The 22,452-nt window shown below is 44.2% G+C and overlaps 1 protein-coding gene across 13 annotated transcripts in view; it reads left to right on the top strand.

Annotated features, from left to right (window-relative positions):
* The window catches only part of EXOC7 (exocyst complex component 7), a 31,922-nt gene extending 10,568 nt beyond the window's left edge, over nt 1-21,354 (top strand). Inside the window, exons 5-22 of one of the 13 annotated variants that reach the window (XM_075119292.1) lie at nt 257-479; nt 1,165-1,332; nt 2,710-2,721; nt 7,864-7,956; nt 9,079-9,147; nt 10,445-10,590; nt 10,726-10,878; nt 11,901-11,999; nt 12,783-12,845; nt 13,861-13,927; nt 15,746-15,784; nt 16,984-17,049; nt 17,794-17,914; nt 18,412-18,507; nt 19,538-19,601; nt 20,280-20,321; nt 20,457-20,590; nt 21,130-21,354. In XM_075119292.1, coding sequence (XP_074975393.1) covers nt 257-479; nt 1,165-1,332; nt 2,710-2,721; nt 7,864-7,956; nt 9,079-9,147; nt 10,445-10,590; nt 10,726-10,878; nt 11,901-11,999; nt 12,783-12,845; nt 13,861-13,927; nt 15,746-15,784; nt 16,984-17,049; nt 17,794-17,914; nt 18,412-18,507; nt 19,538-19,601; nt 20,280-20,321; nt 20,457-20,590; nt 21,130-21,232 — 1,758 coding nt within the window. In that variant the 3' untranslated portion in view covers nt 21,233-21,354. The remainder of the gene's footprint in view (nt 1-256; nt 480-1,164; nt 1,333-2,709; nt 2,722-7,863; nt 7,957-9,078; nt 9,148-10,444; nt 10,591-10,725; nt 10,879-11,900; nt 12,000-12,782; nt 12,846-13,860; nt 13,928-15,745; nt 15,785-16,983; nt 17,050-17,793; nt 17,915-18,411; nt 18,508-19,537; nt 19,602-20,279; nt 20,322-20,456; nt 20,591-21,129) is intronic. The other 12 variants (XM_075119293.1, XM_048817555.2, XM_075119294.1 and 9 more) reach the window with 12 other exon arrangements.
* Nucleotides 21,355-22,452: the final 1,098 nt, after the last annotated feature.

Genomic DNA, 22,452 nt, shown 5'->3' with positions numbered 1-22,452 from the left:
CTTTTCCTTAACAGCTAGAGAGGTTGCAGGGGATGAAGTTTTGTGCTGCTCAGCTGTAGAGTAATTCCTTGACTTTGTTTTTCCCAACTCCTTACTTTTTAAAACTCTCTTGACAATAGGCTACATTGCATTTGGTAGCAGATGTCAGTGGTACACAGTATTTAGGAACGCTAGAGATTAGGTGATGTTTAAAGATTTTGGGAGAGGTTGCAGAAACACTTCTTTGTTTCTCTTGTCTCTGCTCTCTCTCCTCCAGAAATCCCTGTTTGAGAGGGGGAAGGAATCTCTGGAATCAGAATTCCGCAGTCTGATGACGCGACACACCAAGCCAGTTCCTCCAATCCTCATCCTGGATCTGATCAGTGGGGATGATGAGATTGATACGCAGGAAGATATGATTTTGGAACACCTCCCTGAGAGTGTCTTGCAAGACATTGTCCGTATCTCCCTTTGGCTGGTGGAGTATGGAAGAAACCAAGGTAAACTAAAACGAATCCCTAAGTGAGCCAATCTCTGAGACAAGCAGATATGTGATACATGATATGTTTATCTTGATCACTCCAGTGGTCTCCATCAACCATGTTATTGCACTTTGCTGAGAGCAAAACCTGTCTGCTGAGGGCTGTCTGTGTCACTGTGGAACTCGGCCAGTAAGCTATCTCTCCTCTCAGCAGTCAGGTCTGTTTTCAGGGTAGTTCTGCAGCTAAGGAGCCAAGAGATCACATTGCATTTGGAAACTGACAAAGAATGGTAGCAAAGCGTCTGACTGTCTTTTAAAGGCATTTCTAGGTGAGTAGTGTAAATCAGATTCCTTGTATCAACCCATTTTATCATTCTTTTTAAATCCTATTTTTCCGTAGTGCTTATAATAATCTTTTGGAAGTCGTTTAACCCTTCTGTGCTCAGTTTCCCCCTCTGTTAAATAGAGAGAATAGCAAATTTACTCCCTTCCCCAAAGAGTGTACAATGTAGGATCAATTTCTTTAAAGCAAAAGATCCCTAGGACAGATCTATAGGTAAGAACTTGAATGTGGGACCCCAGTCAAAGCAGGTCAGTCTCTTTTGTGCAGTCTGTTTTCAGGAAAGATCCAGCAACAGCATCCTCATTGTGCAAAGAATGCCTTGAGTTTGGTTACCGGTCATACCTTTGTCTTGTCTCCTTAGACTTCATGAATGTTTATTACCAAATCCGCTCTAGCCAGCTCGACCGCTCCATCAAAGGTCTGAAGGAGCATTTCCGTAAGAACAGCTCCTCCACAGGCATCCCGTACTCCCCCGCCATTCAGAACAAGAGGAAGGACACACCGACCAAAAAGCCTATCAAGAGACCAGGTTAGTTCCAGAATTTAAGGATCAGTTTCCTGCCCTGATGCGAAAGAACATCCACCAAGCATGTTGTTCCACTTGTTTGTGATGGGTGTCTCTCTCACTGACCTGAGTTTTCCTTTGTGCCTCTCCATCTCATGGGGTAGCATCTAGTCATAAAAGTTGTTCTGAAGGCAGCAGGGTGGGTGGGAGTTGAATGGCAAACACCTTTTTGCTTATAAGGGACTTTCACATTGGGTCAAGCTCCTAGATTATAGACCCTCTTTCATCTCTTATTTTGTTGACTCATCCAGTCCATATTTCAGGGGACATTTTAAAAAAACACTCCTGTATGAAGAGAGATTGCAAAGATTGGGATTGCTTACCTTAGAAAGGAGACATATAGGAGGGAACATAAGTCAGTAAAGTAGTGAATGATGTAGAGAAGGCAGATTGAGAACTTCTGTTCTCTCTGTCTCATAACGTGAGAGAAAAGGGATATTCTATGAAGTTATAAGGTGGGAAATTCAAAACAGGCAAAATGAAATACTGTTTAACACCACATGTAATTAAACTGTGGAGCTCACCGCCACAGGAAGTCATTTTGAATTTTGCTAAATTTTTGGTCTCAAAGGGATTGGACATGTATATTGATATTGTAACTATCCAGAGTTGTCATAATTAATAACAGTTTTGGAAACTTTGTGGTTCTGTGCCTAAGCCAATCTTTAACTATTAGACACTGAGGAGAGACCCGTGTGGATGGTAGATTAACTCATATCTGCCTACTGCGGTGTTCTTACACCTTTCTTTGAAACATCTGGTTCTGGCCACTGTCAGATGGAATGTTGGACTAGATGGACAGTAGGCCTGATCCAGTCTGGGAAGTCCTGTGATCCTAAAACTGTGTCTGAGCAAAGAGACCAAGGATTTAGCAAGCTATGGAAACTGAACTGCCCACTCCCCCCAGAGATGGACTCTCCAGGTCATGGTTATGGCATATCTGTGGGGAAGGCTTCCCCCGCCACTGTCCCTGTTTTGTGGAGTAAGGACTTTACTCTCCAGGGCTGTCTGTCTAACACTTTCAGTAGCACTAAAAAAGAACCACCTACAAATTCAGAATGAATATCAGATCCTCTGTTAGGATCTTCTTTCAACATAGCACTCACAAGGTTCTGGCACATCTGGTCCAATCTACTTAATATGCAATTTGTTTGCTTGTGCAGAAGAAATCATTTCAAATGTAGCTATTTCTAGTATGGATCCCAGATTATTGCTCTTCCTATATGCAAAAAAAATTGGAGAGGAGGGAGTGGCAATTGGTGGAGGGCCCAGAGAGGAGGAAGGAAAGTATGCATTTTAATTGTGTTGTCTTTATTTTTATAATCCTTATGTGAATGACAGTCTTCATTCCAGGTAAACTTTGTTTTTGTGTGTGTCTCCTCTGCAGCTTGCCAGGTCCCTCTTTACTTCCTAGTCAGTCCTCTTCCTGCTAATAGCAAAGGGTGTGCCTGGGATATTTAAAGGGAAAATCTGCTAGTGAAGACCTTTAAAACTGGTGACCACATAACTAGATATTAAAACGTGCACCCCCACATTCAGTACCATGCATCAGAGCTGTTCCTGAAAGCTGACAGTTCAGAGAGCTATGAAAGACATGGAAGGTTTTGGCATGACTTGTATAACCAGCTACAGTGAACCTGAGTTTGACAGCTCTCTTCCTGTCTCCAGAGAGCCACCTGGAGAGGTGTGAATTTCCATTCTTGCCATTGGCGTTACTGCTGAGTTTTGCAGGATGGAGTAGATCATGTAAACCTCTGTCCAGAAAGATAATGGCTGTGGGTGTAGATATTTTTGCTAAGGGGAGTCAGTGTTTTTCCATATTTAATCCAGCCCAAATTCTTAAGCATAATAATACTTGATTCTGTGTTCTGCATCCCTGATGGGAACACCTGCTCTATCAAATAATTACAATAAGGAAAGCAGATGTTAAGACTTTTTTTTTCTGGTTATTTAGCACTTCTGTGCTAGACAGCTGCAGCTAGACAGGCAAAAAAGGCTTAGGACTGGAGCCTCAGTAGGCGTAAAGCGGTTTACCTTCATTGAAGTCAGTCTAGTTGCGCTGATTTACATTTAGGATCTGCTCCCCAATCTTCAATACCATCTGACTTTGAAACTATACAGGAAAACCAGGCTCAAAAGGTCTCCATTTGAGCACCCAATACCACTAGTCACTTTGGAAATTTTGGCCTAGATCTGTGTTTAGCCAGAGAGTTTGTAGGATAAGCCAAGCAGTGGCTGTGTTTGTATTTGTGTTTCTGGGTTACAGAAACAAATCAGAAGATGAGCAAATGGAGATGACATTACATGTGTCAAATAGAGATCCAATAAAGTGATCATCTAGGGTATTGTGAGTCTCAAGAAATAATAGTAGCTAATTCGTGTCTTCCATATTCTCAGACAAGGACAGAGTCTCTCTCTGAACCAGGCTCAAGTTCTTAGTGGCTTGTCCATCTCCAAATACACCTGCCATGTGTTGTAACTGCATAGTTACCCAGAAATGAAATCTTTTCCTAGCCTTTCCTATTTCACCTCCTGGCATTGGCCCATCTTATTTCCCACAGACTCATCAGCTTCCAGGGACGGCTCTGGAGATGATCTAACCAATCTCCAAATCAGAACGGTGGCACTCCATAACAAAATTCTTCTATTGGGGTTTAATTGCCCCTTATTTTAATCTTCATAGTTCTGAAGTTTGGGCAAGGAAATTGCTATGTTTTCTATGCCATTGATTCAGTGATCAAAGCTAACTCCAGATCAAATCTCAGGCAGCATTAAAAGGAGGGTATCTGGTAGTTCAAGCATATAGGTTAAGAGCTCCCCAGTCCTAATGGAACAATATCCCAGCACAGACCCTGACCCACACTTTAATCTGTTGCAAAGAATAAATCACTAAATAAATCTGTGCTACAGCCCTTTCACATGCTAAGCAAAGTCCAAAGGTGCTAGTGTCTGTGAAAATGATGGCAAGGTATGAGGGCAGGGCTGCAAGCCAGAGAACCCACCAGGATTAAGCTGGGTTCTGAGGAGCTTTTTATCAATACCTGTTCGTTGTGTCAATGCAGTCTTGTATCACCATCACCGTTTCTTTTGCAGTTGTACCACATACTACTTCAGCACCCTCCTGAGGTCACATCACATACTTGTAAGGCCTTCATAGTTCTCCAAAATGATCCTTTTCACAGCTGTGGGCTAGATAAAATGAACAAGGTTTCTAAAGCTTTGGAATGAAATTTCAGCGATTCAATGAAATGCATTCCAACATCCTTCATCGTGAGACGGAGACGCTCTTAAAGCTAACCTAAAATGAAGGCATCTGCTGGCAAATGAGTGGAACTTGTCACATGTTTCATTGGAGGCATAATGCTTTACAGCCCTTTTAAAACACTGATCACTTCCCACTCCTAAATTTTAGCTCTGCATCAAAGAGAGCAAGAGTAGTTGGGGCTCCAAAGGGGTACTTGCCCTAAAATTGCTACAGCACAGCGAGAAAAATCCCCCGTTCTAAATATCATTCTTAAAACATCTGCCACTCTGCTGGCAAGAAGCTTTTAAAAAGCTGCCATTTTTGTGTGGTACACCAAACCCCACTGTGTTAACTGCTGTTCTAGAGCCAGTAGGAGGCGCTAACTAAAGAAACCTCTTTCCAGAACTGTTGGGTGTTCATAGACTTGTAAGTCCAGAAAAGACCATTATGATCATCATGTCTGACCCTCTCCGTACAAAGGCCATTGAATTTCACCCACTCTCCTACAGACACCCTGCTGTCAATTCACAAGGAAATAGGGAGCACAGCTACTTTCTGTTGCATTAGAAAACTGCTCAGAGGATGGGAAACTGCCATATTGGAAACGACAGCAGAGCAGTCTGAGAATTTGCACCTTATATTTGACCCTAGTGGGAGGGAAAGGCTCATTAATTTTCTGGAGGTGACCTTGACTGTTCTCCAGGAGTGTATTGGCCTTTTTCCATAAGCATCAGCTTATGCTCATATCAGTTAATTTCTTTCTGTTCCAGTTTACCTAGCGGTTGGGGAGGTGGTACCATGCGGAAGGCAATATAATCTTTGAGCAGCAGGATGAATAGCCTGTTTCTGTGTCCCCAGTTAGATCCCTACTCAGCTCTTGAATTTGATGCCTTCATTAGTAACTGCTGCACTATCCCATTTGATTTGAAAGCTGGCTAATCAGAGGAAATAATCATAGAACACAGGCATTTGGCTTCAATAGAATCCATTAAGGCCTAATTGTGATACAAAGTACCAGGGATGCAGCAGCATTGAAATAATCACACAAACACTTGCTATGTCTGAATGTGAATGCATCTGATTGATTGTGTGCAAATGAGAAAATGCACAACTGACAGCGCAGCTCTTATCTGAGACAAGCATGTCAAGAGGTTGTGGGTCATGCCACTAGGACTAGCTATTCCTACTGATGTGTGCTGCATGCATGCTAAATGCATTCTTACTGACAACATGACAGATCAGCAGGAGTGATATCTGCAATTTACATTTGACTCCAATTTATAATATATGTGGGGAGAGGGGTTGCACGAATGCTTATAAAACCAGAGACCACCAGAAATGTTTCCAGGATTCATACACATTTTAGGCCATTGGAAACAACAAAATAAGTTCTGTTGTAAGTAAGATTTCTGAAAGTGCCTGTAACAAATTGGAGGTGTTGGTATGAAAAGAACTCGTGTGTTTTAAAACTGCCCCAGATGAATCAGTTAGGATCTGGGTAGAAGATTACATAAAAACAAATACTGCAGAGGCCTGTGGAGTAAGTGATATCAATATAGGAAGTGGACGTGACTCTTCCCAAGCCTTTGGAATGTGTGGAAGTAAGAAAATTACCACCGTGTGAATTTGTTCTATTGAGATTTTTTCAATAAGTGGTTAAGACCATTTTGTAAATTGGTGGGATGAATCCGAAAAAGAAAATGTTGCAAGTGAGGTGTTTTACTCAAGGGTTAATGTTTTAGAATTGGGAAGTGAACTTAACACACTTGGGGTCTTCAACCCACTCCCATCCTACCCAATTTGGGAGCCTGATCTTCCCAAAGACATTCTACCTCCTGTGTCTCCCAGTTATCCACACATGCATAAACCTTCCCTTGAGCACCTGGGTAAGGGGAGAGGGAAGCTACCATTGTCCTTTGGTGGAACAGCTAGCACCCCTACGCCCTGTCCTATAGTTTAAACTTTGGCAGGAGGTTAGGATAAGACTTCTCACTTTTCAGTGTAAACCAGTTCTCTTAACACTGATCTCCAGACTAGCTAATAGCACCTGTGATGTGGCAGCCAGAGTTGCTGCTGGAAGTTGGGCGTTGGTGCATGTTATGATTTTTTAAAATAAAAAGTGCAAGTTTTGCTTTGTATTTTGGCTATGTTTTGATTTTTTTGTTAATTTATTTGCATTTCATGTTAACCCTCCAGAGAGCGGCTTATACCTTTCCAAAGTTTTCAGTTCCACATTCATGCAGCAATGTGACAGCAGTATCTGCCTTGGGGTGTCCGTGTGTGTATGTGTCTGTGGGGTTTTCTGTTAATGTTCATACCATGAGCTAAAACTAACCTTTCCATATGTAAGCAGTGCTTAGTTTACACTTGACACTTTAATGCTTTCTGTTTTGTGCTTGCAGCGCTTCCTAGCCAGGGGGTCCAGCACCAGCTATTGTTTAATGCTGTCTGTTGTATTTTTTAATATTAATTGTCTTTTTCTGTGGCTTAATTGATTTGCAGTTCCTCAAAAGGATAGTGTCCTGGTGATTGGCTTCACCATGCCCCCTTTTATTCTAGAACTAGGGAAGGGGGATGAGAAGATTCTGTGCCCTAATCACTCTTTGGCTACTGGTGCCTGATGCTGTTGTTGTTAGCCCTGTACTGCAAGAGATTCTCCTTCACCTCCGCTGTTAGAATCCTCGTTGATCCACACTGAGCATGCTCATAAAACACCTCCCAGGGTGGGCATATCTTTCTGTAGTGTTAATTGCCTGGTCAGGTTTCTTGGTGTGTAGTAAAGGTCACTGGATGCCCTTGGTTTGTGGGGGACTGTTGGTGGATAATATGAAGGTTTGGACTGATCGTGAGTACCTGCTTTCACACAGCAGGGAATTGTCGTCTTAAGCATTTTGTGCCCAAGTTCAATCACAGTGTCCCTGGAGGGATGCTTCCTGGCCTCCTTTCTCAGCGGATTTGACCTTTTTCCCCCATCCCCAGTACCTCCGAAGCATGTTGAAGCTGATTCCGCAATGCTTGGTTTGAGTTCTGCCTTCTCAAGTAAGAAGGAAGCCACAGATTTGGATAGGCCATTGTGATGGCACATCTGGTACCCAGTTTGGGGTTCGTGTGTGTGTACTGAGCATGCTCACTGTTGCCCATTATAATCTCACTGGGTTGCAATGACTAGCACTGGTGGAGGGCTGCTGGTGTTTTTTTCTCACTCATTTCCTAGGTCTTCTTGTCTCTTCTCTTTGTGGCTCTGGTGACAGGCACGATCCGGAAGGCTCAGAACCTTCTGAAACAGTATTCTCAGCATGGTCTAGATGGGAAAAAGGGGGCCTCTAACCTCATTCCTATGGAAGGTAATCACATCTCTCACTCTTCACCCTTGGATCTTTACTATATATCAGATCTACTTCCCCAGGCAGGGCTTCCATTAGCCCACAGCCCCACTGTGTGGGTAGTGTTAACCTTTATCCTATGGGGATCGTAGGGTAACTTGACAAAGGAGCTACACTGATTGAAGAGTGTTAATTTGTGTAGGACTCAAAACATGGTACAAGATAAAGGAATGGAACATTAAAACCAGGGTAGCAAGCCATTCTTCAGCTGGCTCTGTAAGGTCATGGGCCAACTGATCTTGGAAAAGTCAATCCATTATACAGTTGGCTGGCTAAGGGAAGCTCTGCTCTGCCTTAGTGACATCCCCCTTGGTGTTTCCGTCTCTGTTTCACTTTGCCTGAACTTTAAGAAGGCTTCAGATTGGTAGTGGCCCTTCCAACCCTGATAAGAATGTGTCAGACCAGCACCGGCCCAAGATCCAATTTGCTGTCCTCCTCCTCAGAGGTATGCACAAAAGGCAGCAACAAGCAAGTTTGCCCCTGCATCCCAAAACGTCGTCCCTGGCTCTGCTGTCTGCCTGGGGACTTGAACAAGATGGGCAAGCAGAGAGATCACTTGCTTTAAAATATCTTCAGGCTCTTTCTATTCCTGTAACGATAAAGAGATCAGCTTGAAGGAAATGATTGCAACTTCATCTGCATATAGATATTTTCACCTATATTTTAGTTCACACAACTGTAAAAGGGACCTCAGGAGCTACAATTACCCTTTCAAAAACACTTCCCAAATACTGAATGGCAGAGGTGACTGTCTGAGTTCTGGCTCTTAACAGCCAATGTGCAAATTGGATTCCCCATGCCCACTATCTCAGGTAGAGCTTGTGCCAAGAGGTGTGAAGGGCATCTTGGGCTTGGCAAATTGTATGTCTGGTTCACACTTCCCCTCAGGCTTCAAAGGGCTACTCCTGCTATGGTGCCCAGAGAGGGGACATGGGTAGGCTTTCCAGGACAGCATGTGTGTGTAGGTTTCTGACAGACTGAATAACCAAAGCTTGAAGTGGCTTCCGGCCTGCGTGAGCATCCATGCTGTACCCACCCTGGATAAACTGAGCCTTCTGTTTGTGCCGGCTGACATCTCACTAGGTCATGAGCATGATTTACGAGTTAAACACCTTTCCGATACCCTGAACGACAAGCATGGGCCAGCTGCTGGTAAGTACCGCGTCGTAATAACAAGCTGGCTAATGTCCCTTCTTTTCAGCATGTTTTGCGGAGTCTCTTAGCCAGTGACTTTCCTTCCATGTGGGCAGTCATGGAGCAGGGGCCATCTCTGGTTATAAAGCTTTTACTCTTGTCTGTTCAAGAGAACTTGTTCCTACTAGGCAGGCATGCCCTACTCTCTAAAGCAGGGGGGCCCAAACTTTGCCCAACCAAAGATTATCCTCTGTCTGGAGGGCTGTTCCTGTCTCATAGAAAATGGAACAGATTGCAGCTACTGGCTTCCTCAGTACTGAGAAGGAGCCAAAAGACTACAGGTCCCAGCATGCAATACTCCATTTTGGTCCTTTCTAGTCTGTAGACCACAATTTTAGAATTGTGTGTCATGTTTGTGCCAGACTTTGAGCATCCCTGTTACAGGCTGACCTAAAGGACTTCCATCGGTATGATGAGTGACTCTATTTCCATCACATGCCGCAGATATTGGGTTGGAAAGGAACTGTGTATAGTGTCTGGGAGAAGCCAGCCCCTCCCCGGTTTTCTCGCTGTGTAGCAGATACAGGTAGACTCTTCAAATAGCAGAGGATTTAAGAGTTCCTGGCTGTCCTGTGTGCACATCCAGCCCCATGTGGCAAATCTCATGCATAACCGTTCTGACATTCCAGGAGCATAGGATTTAAATGTTCTCCTGCACTCTAGTAGTGAGCTGCTCTCCATGGGGAGCAGATGTCTTCCAGGGAAGCGTTGCATTCCCAGAAATGCCGATTCACAATGGCAGTAGTTCATCAGCGTGAGGGGTGGAAACCATTTAGACTCACTAAAAATAAAACCAGAAAAGGTGTTGAACAATTCACTGCAGTCCTCTCATCCCTTCCCAGTCTTAGAACAGCTTGTTCCTACCCCTAATAAATGTAGTCACAACCCTGCAGTCCTGGTAGCAAACATCTCCAATACAAGCTTTGTTGTGATGCTGGAGAGAGCAAATGGCACTCCTGCGTCCCTTTTTCCATAGCTTGAAACCTCCATGCACACTCATTACTGGGTGTGTATAACTTTCAGGAGCAAATCTTATGGGGCAGGATCTGTGGCACAGTCTTGGGATCTGTGCTCAGACTGGTCGCATCTGCACATGACTTTAAAGTGAAATATCTGAACTGTCTGCTCCAGAGGGAACCCAGAGAGCTGTATGTAAACCAGGGTCTTGGAATGAGAAATGTCATTGGTGGGGTCAATGCGACCCTGGAGGGATCAGTACGGGCCTGGCTCTCATATATTTGTGCTGTTCCCACAGGGAGGGATGACATGTTGGACATCGAGATTGATGCGTACATTCACTGTGTTAGCGCCTTTGTGAAACTGGCCCAGAGCGAGTACCAGCTCCTGACAGAAATCATCCCAGAGCACCACCAGAAGAAGACCTTTGACTCCCTCATTCAGGTCCCTTAAGCTCATCGTCTTGGTTTGATTTGTATTGTTTGGTTTGCAGAACCATTCCCTGCCTACTTCCCTCTGTTCACCTGGTGCTTCCTGAGTGGAAGACGCATCTCCCTGTTTCTGGTGGTTGTCTTGTAGGAGTCTCTGGATAACCTGATGATAGAGGGGGATAACATTGTCTCAGCAGCCCGGAAGGCCATCATTCGGCATGACTATTCAGCTGTGCTCACCATCTTCCCCATCCTCAGACACCTGAAGCAGACAAAGCCAGAGTTTGATCAAGTCTTACAGGTAGGTGGTGACTGGAGAAAGTCCTGCAGCTTTGTCTGTAGTGGTTCTTAAGTGACTTTTACGATAGCCAAAAATATTAAAAACCTTAGAACAGAACCCAACCAGCAATATGGTTGTGCCACTCACTAACATGCAGTAGACCCAGCTTGGAGTCCCAGTTTCTCGTTCCCTGAGCCATCAAGGACTGGGAATGATGCAGAGGCAGTTTGCTCTATCCCTGGAGAAAGGAGAATCGTGCATCAGTTAGTAACAGTTCTCTCCAGTTAAAGTAGTAATTTGGAGCTCAGATACCAGGTGACGGGCTATGTCTAGGTTCTTGTACCACACCTCTGACCACGCCTGTGGTCATTAATCTTCAATACCATTGAATCTAGTTAAGAATGTGCTCTTAAGGAAGTCTTCTCATATCATCTGAAAGGCTAGTTGTTCTGAGGAGGGGCCTAGCAGATGATAGTGTTAAATAGAGGTTCTTTTAGGTCAGAGATTGGTGGATTAAGCTCATTTGTAACAGCTGTAAATGGGTTTAAAAACTACAATGTGCCACTCGGCTGCAAAAAAACTCTCCAGGGGCCAGGCACTATGTCCAGCTTTGGTGAGGCTCCTTATCATTGCATTGGGTTCAGCTGTTAAATTGCCTCCTCCCCCTCACTGGTCAGTTTGAGCAAAGAGTCACCCTCCCGCCCCCTCCCCCCGCATGGTTGGAGATTGGTGGCCACAATGTGCAGCCTCGTGGCTGCAAGTGTTTTAAGAGGGGAAATCAATAAATTATAAAATAGGGATTCAGCTCCAGGCTCATTTGGGACTTCCCTTCTGCTGCCAGCTGAACCAATCAGTGGCATTTCTGATGAGAATCTATGGTTTACTAGACTGTAAATATTCTTCCAGCAAAGTCCCACCACTAAGGGAATTGAGACTGAGAGATGCCCTGAGGGATGATGGGAAGGTTGGATGGTGGGTGAAAGGGGAGGTAGTGACAGCCATCTTCACTGAGACATCTTATGCCCTGCACTGGGCCATTCCAGGGCACTGCAGCCAGCACAAAGAACAAGCTTCCAGGGCTGATCACCTCCATGGAAACCACAGGTGCAAAAGCACTGGAGGACTTTGCAGACAACATTAAGGTAACTGCCGCTCCACTGGTCTCTTCTTCAGTAACCTAAGAGAATCAATCACCAGGCTGAACTGTGGCGATATTATATTAATGAACAATGACCTGAGTTCAGCTTCCTGTTTCTTCTGCGAGATGGCAACCTTACCAACAACTTAAGTAATTCAAGAGCTGCATTCCCTTCATTGCCTTAGGTATCAGTTGCAAAAGAAATGCAGAGTGCTGACTTGTTAGGGTAAGGAGGAATAGACTTTGCTAACCCTTGTTTTAAAATGTATTTATAATTAAACCTGCATTGTAATGCAGTTCTCTGTTTAATGTCCCTAATGCACAGTACTGCAAATCATTTTACAGGGAAAGCCAAGACTGCACATACGTTTTGAAAATGACCTGAGATCTTTTTTTTTTAAAAATAAGAAAATATTTGAGTTAAATTTACCTGCCCCAAATTTTGAAACAGTCTCCAGCTAAAGGGAGAGTTCTCGCTAAATCAATCCATTAACATTGGTGAACCGAACTTATGATGACCGTAAGATAGTCTTTAATGAATCCATACGTTTTGGAGCAAGCAGGTTTTGCCTTTAGCTGTCTTTTTCCGCCTTTGCTATGGACTGCTTTGACGTTGTAGCCTCTGGTCACCAGTAGATGGGGTTGTGAGCATTAGGGTGAGGACAATATTGAGGAAGCTTGGAAAAACAACCTTGTCAATAAACTTGCCTGAAAAGCAATGTTTGATTTTTTTTTTTTTTACTTTCATTAACTATTTTATCTGTATCTTTTTCTCCTCCCTTGTAAGAATGATCCAGACAAGGAGTATAACATGCCGAAAGATGGGACAGTTCACGAACTCACCAGCAATGTATGTGGCAATGATCTGAAACGTCCCTTTGTAAAATCCACTCCTCTCTTCCTGCTTACATCAGTCCCCCAGAGACCAGTATCTCTGTTTCAACAGGAGCAACAGGGAAATTGCATGTGTTTAAATTAGGCTGTCTTTGATATCAGTAGAGGAATTATTTGGCTTCCATTAAGAGATTAGGTTTCATGGTTTCTAGATTCCTGCACTGATTTCTTGCCCAAGGCATTAGGATAGTATGTGGGATGCAGGAGGCTGGGGCTGCAATTAAAGGTTTCTATGTGTCCCACCAAACCTGGGAGATCTGAAGATAAGATGCAGTGCTTGGACACTGCACAGATATAACATATACTTAGCCAACAGCCTGGAAAATGCCTGTTCTTATTGCTAAGCAGAATGGTAACTGTCAGTATGTGGATGGGAGACTTCCAGGAAAAACAGAATTGCAGGATATAGTGTTGGTGATTCAGTACATAGCGCTCTTCCCTGGCGGTCTTTACAGAACCAGTGTCCCAGCTTGGTGTCCCAGCGTGGCTCTGTGCTGCTGCTGGAGATGCCGTGAAACCAATTCCCTGACCTCTTTTACATGTTAATTATCAAATGGTAATTCTTGGAAAGGGAGGCCAACTTCAGTGGCTTGGCCAAACTCCAGCTGTAGCTACATCCTTCTGCCAAAATTCCCCCTTTACTTACTATTAAATACGTTCTTCCTCTTCACTTCTAGTCCTAAACTGTAGTGTAGCTGTGTACAGTTAAAGAGGTGCTGTCTTCCACCCTGGAGATGACTGCATTTCAGGTGACCTTTGTACAGTTGGTACCTGTGTAGGTTTATAAAGTGCTTTGAGAGCTGACAAGATTTTATTAAAGGCCACTTTAAATGAGTGTACTGTTGTTTCTTTCAGGTTTGTGGCTGACTTTATGTGGGTGAGGGCATCTTCATTGTGTTTAATAAGGGAGGATAAGAAACCCAATGTGAATTCTGTTTGACTTTTCCTCTCTATTTCCCCCTCTCTTGAAGGCCATTCTCTTCCTGCAGCAGTTGCTGGATTTCCAGGAGACAGCAGGTGCCATGCTGGCATCCCAAGGTACATGCATGGGACTCCCTGGCTGCAGGGGTGACTTTCCCACAATGTTTGAGCCATTTTCCTGAAGGTTAAACCTCTTTAACAAGAACTCTCATTAGCATGCCAGCTTCTCCTCTGCCAGTAGATTGTCTTATCGGTTGATCTGCCATGACCCGATTCCTGGAGAGCTCAAGGGGATCTGCAGTTGGTTCCCTTTTCGCCTTCTAGATGTGCTGCCATCATGCACAGCTGGGTAACCTTTACTCTCTAGCTATGAAGTGAGGTAGAGTAAGATGGCTAACAAATGGCCTGTCCTATAAAGAATAGGCAAGGCAGATCAGTGCAGATCTAATCTCTAGAGTGAATTATAGAATAATAGTTGTTCCAGCTGAGTTCCTGGTAGTGAGGTTTGACTAATGAGGAATTGCATTTTACCTGTCATGTTCACACTATGCCCCCTCATGCAGTCATCTCTCATTAACAGCAGTCAGAATATTCATATCAGTGGCTAACCCATCTCAGTGACTATCTCCTCAGCATACCATCATTTCCTCCTCCACTCTAACACCTGCTCTCTTTCCCTGATAACCTATGTTCATGGCAAAAGACATCTGTGGAGTTAACTCTTTCATTGACCAAAGAGATGGTGCAAATTCAATTTTCTTGTTTGTTTCCTGAAAGATGAGGCTCACCTTATTTACTAAAGGGAGGGAAAGTTGCAGCTGTGTCACAGGGAAGACAATTGTCGTAGGAGACCATACAAAAAGTTTACAATGGCCTTTAGTGTGGTTCATATCCTGAAATGCCTGGGAAACCATCAGACTGAAGCTCATTCAATTTTTAAATATAACATACTGTCCCATCAGGTGTAGAAAGATGGTGGTGGAAGTCAGCAGGAGAAAACGCTGCTTCAGTGAGTTTACTCAGTAAAATGATAGGTCAGAATAATTAGACCTTTGCAGGCTTCCAGAGCTGATAACTCAGCTTGGCATCTGGTGCCTCAGAACTGGCAGTGAGCTGAATCGTGACCAAAGTATTATAGCCTCTTCTCTCTCCTCCAGGATCCCCAGTGTCAGAAGCACTCGTCTGCCTTTGCCGATAGTGTTCTCATGCAGCACCAACAACACGAGGGAATTCTATCATTGAATCAAAGAAATTAGCCCCACTGCCATTGGTAGCCTAGCCCAGCACAGGGTACCTAACCCTGCCGGTGCAGAGTTGTTCATCTCAGTAAAGTTTTCTATTGCTGTGGCCACTTTAATTCTGTCTGAAGCGATTGGCTGGTGTTTTGCTCTGGTGAAACGTTTCACTCAAACATGAGTTTTCACCTGAGGACAAGTAAGTGTGGTGAACACCAATACCAGCTCTCTGCCTGCATTGAACAATACCCAGGCAGACTCTGTCTCATCCAGACATACCACTTATATCCTAGAAAGGGTATGTAGCTCGCACTAAGGGAGGGGGCCAGAGCCACTCAGTTCTATTCAGCAGTACCCAGTTTGCTTGGGGGACCAATCCCACTGAAATAATTGACTTTAACAGGAGTTTGGTCAGGCCCTTGGTGATACTTTTTATCCTCTGAGTGATGACAGTGTTACATAACATCCTGCCTTGCGCTAGTACAAAATATACATTTCCTCCTTAATCACCAGCACCATTTTTGTGGTCTTGAAGGAGCGAATCCTGCCTGCTCTGCCATCAGCTCCGTGGCTGCTCTGTGTTAATATCTGCTTTGTTCTTCTTGACGGGATGGTGGTCTCTAACCTGTCTTTTTGCACTTTGCATTTCTTTCTCTCTCCTCCCTCCCCTTTTCTCTCCGCTCTGCCTTAAACTTTGTAGTTCTTGGGGACACATACAATATTCCTTTAGATCCCAGAGGTAAGCAGAGTGTGTGTGTTACCCACTCGACATGTTATATCACCTTTGACTATAGTTGCATATTTCTGTTGATTCTTAAACCAATATCTAATGATTAAAAACCAGTTGTCTTTTTTAAAAAATGAATAACCCAGAAGCTCCCTGACTCAGTGGGAGAGGGGAGTCAGTGTTGTATTACAGTGAATTTGTAGGGAGGATGTTAGTTAAAATGGGATAAAGTCTGTATCATTGCACTGAATTCTCTCGGTTATGCTGATGGGGACAGGCTTTTCCAGGGGGAGTTGGCCAAATTGTTCTGTCATACTGTCCTTTGCAGACCCAGCTCTTTTTTTGACAACTGTCCAGACTTCTTACAGCAGGAAAGACCCTCTTCGCTTCATTGGTGGCTGCCACCAGACCCAGCTCCAAAAGCAGTTTGGGATTTTGTTACAAACTCAAAAGGCTCCCAATCCTTCAAGCAAACTTGGTCTGGCTTACAGCCATGCGGAATTCTATGGGCCAAGTTTTCCGACAGTGGCCTCTGTTGGACTCTGCTCACGCACTGTTTCCTGACCATGTGGCCTGCAGAAGAATATTTGTGTGTGCACTTTTAAAACATTTGCACATGCAGGCAATAGAATTTACACAAGCCAAGCCCATCACCTGTGTGGATGGGATATGGTACTTGAACAGTGCTTGTGCAGAGCCTGGGCAGGCTGCTATCAGCAAGGGTGGTGTTAGCTGAAACTTTCCAGAGTGGTGCTGCTTGTTTGGATTAATGTTGCAGGTACGGTACAATAAGTGCTTGCTATTAACAAAAATAACTTCTCTGTTTCTTGGTTGAGAACATCTAGTGCTAAAAAAAGACCTTTTATTACATTCAATTGCTTGATTTCTGATTAATAGGGTGTCTTCTATATCTCAGTTCCTATTCTCTTAATCTTAAAACGATAGTAAAGAAGGAATAGGTCTGTCCCGTAGCATGGCTTTCTAGCAGTTGGTGCAAATACTGGGGTCAAACTGAGTGCAGTCTGTCCTTTCTTGTTCTAAATAATCTGATGCGTATCTGGGGTGAGGAGGGAGAGTAATTTTCATTGACAACTTGAGTGGCATTATAATTCCATAGCAACAATAAAATGACTTGTTTGAGTAGAGGCAGACTAACCAAACCAGGCTCCGTGGGTGGCATGTTAACTGGTTTAAGGCTCTTTTCCTTATAGAGACCAGCTCTTCAGCTAGCAGCTACAGTTCTGAATTTAGCAGACGTCTGCTCAGCACCTACATCTGTGAGTATCATGCACAGCTCTCCCTCAATTGCTTTCTCCACACCTCTGCTTGTGCCCCGCAAGGCATGTTCTCTGGTGCAGTGTTTGGACTGTTCAGATGGGTGGCACAGCTAACGCTGTTGTAGTTGCCGTTAAAGTTATTTGACTGGTAATTCTGGCCTGGGACCGAAGTGCCAGACTATTACTGAATTCAGCATGCAGCAGCCACTTAGATGGGGCATGTCAGCATTAAACTTGGTTGATGTCAGAGAGGTCCTGGGCCAAATTTAGCCCTGGCACGAGCAGATGGGATACTCATTGATTTCAATGGGAGCAGTGGCTGCTGATGTGAGGGCCAAATTTGGTCCTCTGCTGCTAATGGAATCCATGATGGCATGCAATACATGGAGATGCCACTGTAGGAAATGGTGCAGCAGGGGTACGAGCTCTTGTGGAGCTCTCAGCTGCTCCTTGAAGGAAATGGTTGCATGAGTACTAGGAATTGTGTGCGGAAACTTCAGACAAGGTAGATGTGCAATTGTGTGCATTTTGCATGCCTAGTTCATGTCCACGGTTATGATTATGTCTACAAATTATTGAGCAGATTTGCATGCAGTAGATGTATGCTCAGTTGTGCGCCTAAAGATTTTGAAGATTGAGCCCTGTATGTTATCTTCTGTAATAATAAGGCATTGTGGGCCATCATCTTCCGCAGTCTTGATTAAAAATCCTTTGTCCTCTATTAATGTGTTTTTTCTCATTAAGGCAAAGTATTGGGCAACTTGCAACTAAACCTTCTCAGTAAATCCAAGGTTTATGAGGACCCAGCTTTGAGTGCCATCTTCCTGCACAACAACTACAATTACATCCTTAAATCCCTTGAAAAGTAAGTGCATCTCTCGATAAATCCCCATGTATTCCAAACAAACTGAATTTCACTGCTGTGGGGGCTTTAGGTTGAGTGTTGTGGGCGTTTTTTTGTTGTTGTTTTTTTTCCCCCTTTTTTAACTCCAATATGTTGAATGCATTTCCTCACTGGTTTATCTTCTCTGGTAGTTTTTCCCCCTTTGAAACTGCCCTTTGAAGTCTTTCTTACATTGCACAAGAGGGAGGGAAAGACAGGCCTCTGAGTGCATCAGATTCTTTCATCTTCTCAGCAGTAAGAATCCAGCACTGGAAAGCATCCAGCTTGGAGCAATTTCTGTGTCCTGGCTTGTACGTTCTGAATGTTGTCACTCCAAAATGGGGGATTGTTAATTTAAAAAGGGCCAAGGGGCCTTGCTAATGAAGGTTTGAAACCCCACCACCCAATTAGCAACAGTGGGTTGGCAGGAGATGAGCTGGTTTGTGGGTGTTCGATAAGCTCTTCTCTCCTTCTACCAGGTCTGAGCTAATCCAGTTGGTGGCTGTGACTCAGAAAACAGCAGAGAGGTCTTACAAGGAGCACATTGAGCAGCAGATCCAAACCTACCAGCGCAGGTCAGGAGGGATTGTCTTTTCTCTTTCCTTAGCCCTCATTATGGCTTGAGAGACCGTCAACTCTCTGCATAGACCTTAATGTCCAGTTCTAACTGAGTGGTGGGAGAGAACAGTATAAAAGGGAACCACAAACAATATGATTTGAAAGAGTTTAACATTGTATGGGAAGTGTTCATCATGGAAAGACATCTGGACATGTGATGTGGAAACTGCCCACTTTCTAGCCCTAAGGAGAGTATGTACTAGCTTCCTGTGAGATTCCTTGCTGGATAACTCACTGTCTATAGATAAAAAGGGATAGCTAATAAGACAGAAAATATCATCATGCCTCTATATAAATCCATGGTATGCTCACATTTTGAATACTGCATGCAGATCTGATCACCTCATCTCAAAAAAGATATCTTAGAATTGGAAAAGTACAGAGATGGGCAACAAAATTATTAGGGGTGTGGAACAGCTTCCACGTGAGGAGAGATTAAAAAGACTGGGACTTTGCAGCTTGGAAAAGAGAGAACTAAGATGGAATACGATACAGGTCTATAAAATCTTAACTGATGTGGAGAAAGCGAATAAGGAAGTGTTATTTACTCGTTCTCATAACACAAGAACCAGGGGTCGCCCAAAGAAATGAACCAGCAGAAAGTTTAAAACAAACAGGAAGTACTTCTTCACATGATGCACAGTCAACCTGTGGAACTCATTGCTAGGAGATGTTATGAAGGCCAAAACTATAACAGGGCTCAAAAAAGAACTAGATAAATTCATGGAGGATAGATCCGTCAATGGCTATTAGCCAGCATAGTCAGGGTTGCAACCCCATGCTCTGGGTGTCCCTAGCCTCTGTTTGCCAGCAGCTGGGAGTGGACGACGGGATAGATCACTCAGTGATTGCCTGCTCATTCTCTCTCTGAGGCACCTGGCATTGGCCACTGTTGGAACACAGGATAGTGGGTTAGATGGACCATTGGTTTGACCCAGAGTGTCTGTTCTTATGTCTGTAATGCATCCCCTCTCGTGTCAATTGCAGCTGGTTAAAAGTAACAGAATACATCTCGGAGAGAAACTTGCCTGTCTTTCAATCAGGAGTCAAGGTGAGGTGATAGATAAGGATGAATTTCAGACAATGGAAATCGGCCAAAGCATTTTCTCTGCTATATATAGATATATATTTTTAAAATCCAGGGCGAATGTCTCTGGAAAGCAGTAATACTACTGGAAGGCAGAGTTACATTGTGGAGAGTGCATTAGGAATCAGGCTTGGGGTCTATTTTCTCCTGTCACAGATTTACTGTGTGACCGTGGTCAAATCCCTTCACCGCTCGGCGCCTCTCTCTGAAACTGGGGCAGATGATGCTACTTGTAAAACTCCTGAGAGCCTAGCACAACTGCTCTACATGCACAATAATACCTGTCCTGGCCCCAAATTTCCCTATCTAAATAATCTTTAGATGGGTGACATTCGTTGAAAGTGGGATTCTCTCTTCCCCAACATGTTCCCATTCCTGAGTCCTAGCTAAAGCATGTAAGACAAACTTCCAGGAGAGAGTTGGTGTGGGGAGTGGGACCCAGTGAATGATAATAAAGATGGCACCATGTGGGTGGTGGGATTCTAAAAGCCTTTCGGAGGCTCTTGAAGAATAAAGCCTTTGGCTTTTTCTCCTGAAGGCTGGTCAGTCCAGGTGGAGATAAACATGAATTCAGAGAGTGAGCAGCAGTGAGGACATTTATACTGGGAGGGGGAAATAACATCTCTTCTTCTCTCCTCACAGCTCAAGGATAAGGAGAGGCAGATGATAAAGGAGCGTTTTAAGGTAAGAAGCCTTTGTGGGGCCAGAGAACTTTCTCTGGATCAGTGCTAACCCTGAGCTGTGCTTGCCTGGCACAGTGCGCCATATGAAACTTAGACACATCTGTGTCCAACCGTTTTCTCCTGTTTTAATGGCAAGGGTTTTAATGACGGCCTGGAGGAGTTGTGTAAAATCCAGAAGGCCTGGGCCATCCCTGACATGGAGCAGAGGGACAAAATCCGCAAGGCCCAGAAAACCATTGTGAAAGAGACCTACAGTGCCTTCTTACACAGGTGACCACTCTTCTCCAGGAGCAGTGTCCTCTGTCCTGGTTCTTCTGGGGATATGCTGAGTTCTCCTGGGCCCAGAGCAGACCAAAAGTGAGGCAGTTTGCTGCACTCTGGCTTTCCAAAGCTATCCTCAGCTCTGTATAATATGCCCTTGAGATTCTGCAAGCTGAGGTTGGCTGATATGATTGTTCTCAGTTAGATCGCGGCATTCGTGAATGGCTTCTAATTGCAAGACAACTGGTGGCCGTGTTCTAGCTAGTGGAAAGCTGGGCTCCATTGAGAAATCTCTTGATATTAATGGAAACCCAGGAATACCCATTTGAACCAACCCTGCTAGAAGGTATTCTTCCTGTGAAGAGCTCTACCCAAGTGTCTGTCACCCTCTCAAACAGAAGATGTGGAAGCTGGAATATTGCTTCTCTGGGAGGGGGGCAGAAGCAGAGCAGCACTGGATGGTAGTGAAAAGGGAAGTCCCAGGTGCTGTGGCTTTGTGCAGTGTCCGCTGTGTGTCACACTGGGGTTGTTTTGCTTGCCCTCGGCAGGTATGGCAATGTGCCCTTCACCAAGAACCCTGAGAAGTACATCAAGTATAGAGTTGACCAGGTGGGCGAGATGATTGAGAAGCTGTTCGACACATCAGCATGAACCGCTGACTTATATGGTAGTCAGTGTTTTCCTGGTCACCTCTGGGCCTCCTTCCCTGCCCCATTCTGGTGGGTTGGTGTTATACTTGTATTTATTGGATTTATAAACATGTGAAAACACTCCATCCTGTCTGCCTTTGCCTTTTTAAAGTGGATCACGGAGAAAGCTTTTAGATGACAGATGAAATACTCCAGAGTGGTTTTTGTTATGTTCATGTGTCTCCAGATGGAGAGGTTCTTAGTGGAGAGGCAAGATGTGTGAGCTCTGTAAATACTTCTCTCCTCAGGGTGAAATCCTTGGTCCTGGTGGAGAATATATGGGTTTCTTTGCAACTTTGATGTGCTAAGAGAAGTGTTCTGGTATCTCAGTTCCCCCTGAGGGATTCTTTTAGATCTCTAAGGATTTTCCCATCACTGCACTAAAGTCCATAAGTTGCAAACATATATTAGTCACTGACGATTGTAGAATGTTCTTTTTAGAGCCCAGCAGTGTTTCTCTTTCATTGGTAAGCCAGTCCCTGCTAAGTGAGTGGAGAGCCTTGTGCTATAGGATAAGGATTATAGGGCGTTTGGATATTCTAATGGCGTTTGTTCTATAGTGGAAAAAATTGCAAACTTCTGCTGTATATTTTGAGTCTTTTTCTAGAAGTCTGTGACATAGCTATTTGAAATGGAAAGATTCAGATCAGGGTGAAAAAGGCTTAGTGGGCTTTAATCTGCATGTGTAAATTAATTTACAGTGGTATTGCCAAAAGATACTGGATTGAAATCCTCAGTTTACCGAACGGTTACAGTAGGGACTGAGCTGATCCCCACAAACCCACTCCTCAGCCCACCTGGACCTGGAATATTTTTCCTACTAGGAAGTCTCTCTGCCCGTTTTGTCCTTGTTCCTGCCGAGATTGTCAGCTTTGTTAGTAGTCTGATTTAAAGATCAGGCAACTGGACAGTGACAGCAACCAGGCTCTCCTTGCATAGGTCACCCAATAGCCATCAGCTTGCAACAAATTTCAGTTTTGGCTGACCAGGGCTAGATTAGAATTGGGCCATCCAGGTTCTGAGCCATCCAACCCTTATTTATTTTCGTTACTCCAATAAACAGGATCGCCTGTGTCATGTTTGGTTGTTCTTTGATGACAAGATTAACACAACTCCCCCTTCAGGCCCTCCCTTTAGAAAGGCCAGTTGTACAAACAGGAGGCTGTGCAGAAAGCTACAGTG

The sequence above is a fragment of the Caretta caretta genome, chromosome 14 (assembly GCF_965140235.1).
Source record: "Caretta caretta isolate rCarCar2 chromosome 14, rCarCar1.hap1, whole genome shotgun sequence".
NCBI classification, from domain to species: Eukaryota; Metazoa; Chordata; order Testudines; family Cheloniidae; genus Caretta; species Caretta caretta.
The sequence above is the reverse complement of the archived record's forward strand: the minus strand, read 5'-3'. Positions and strand labels throughout refer to the sequence as shown.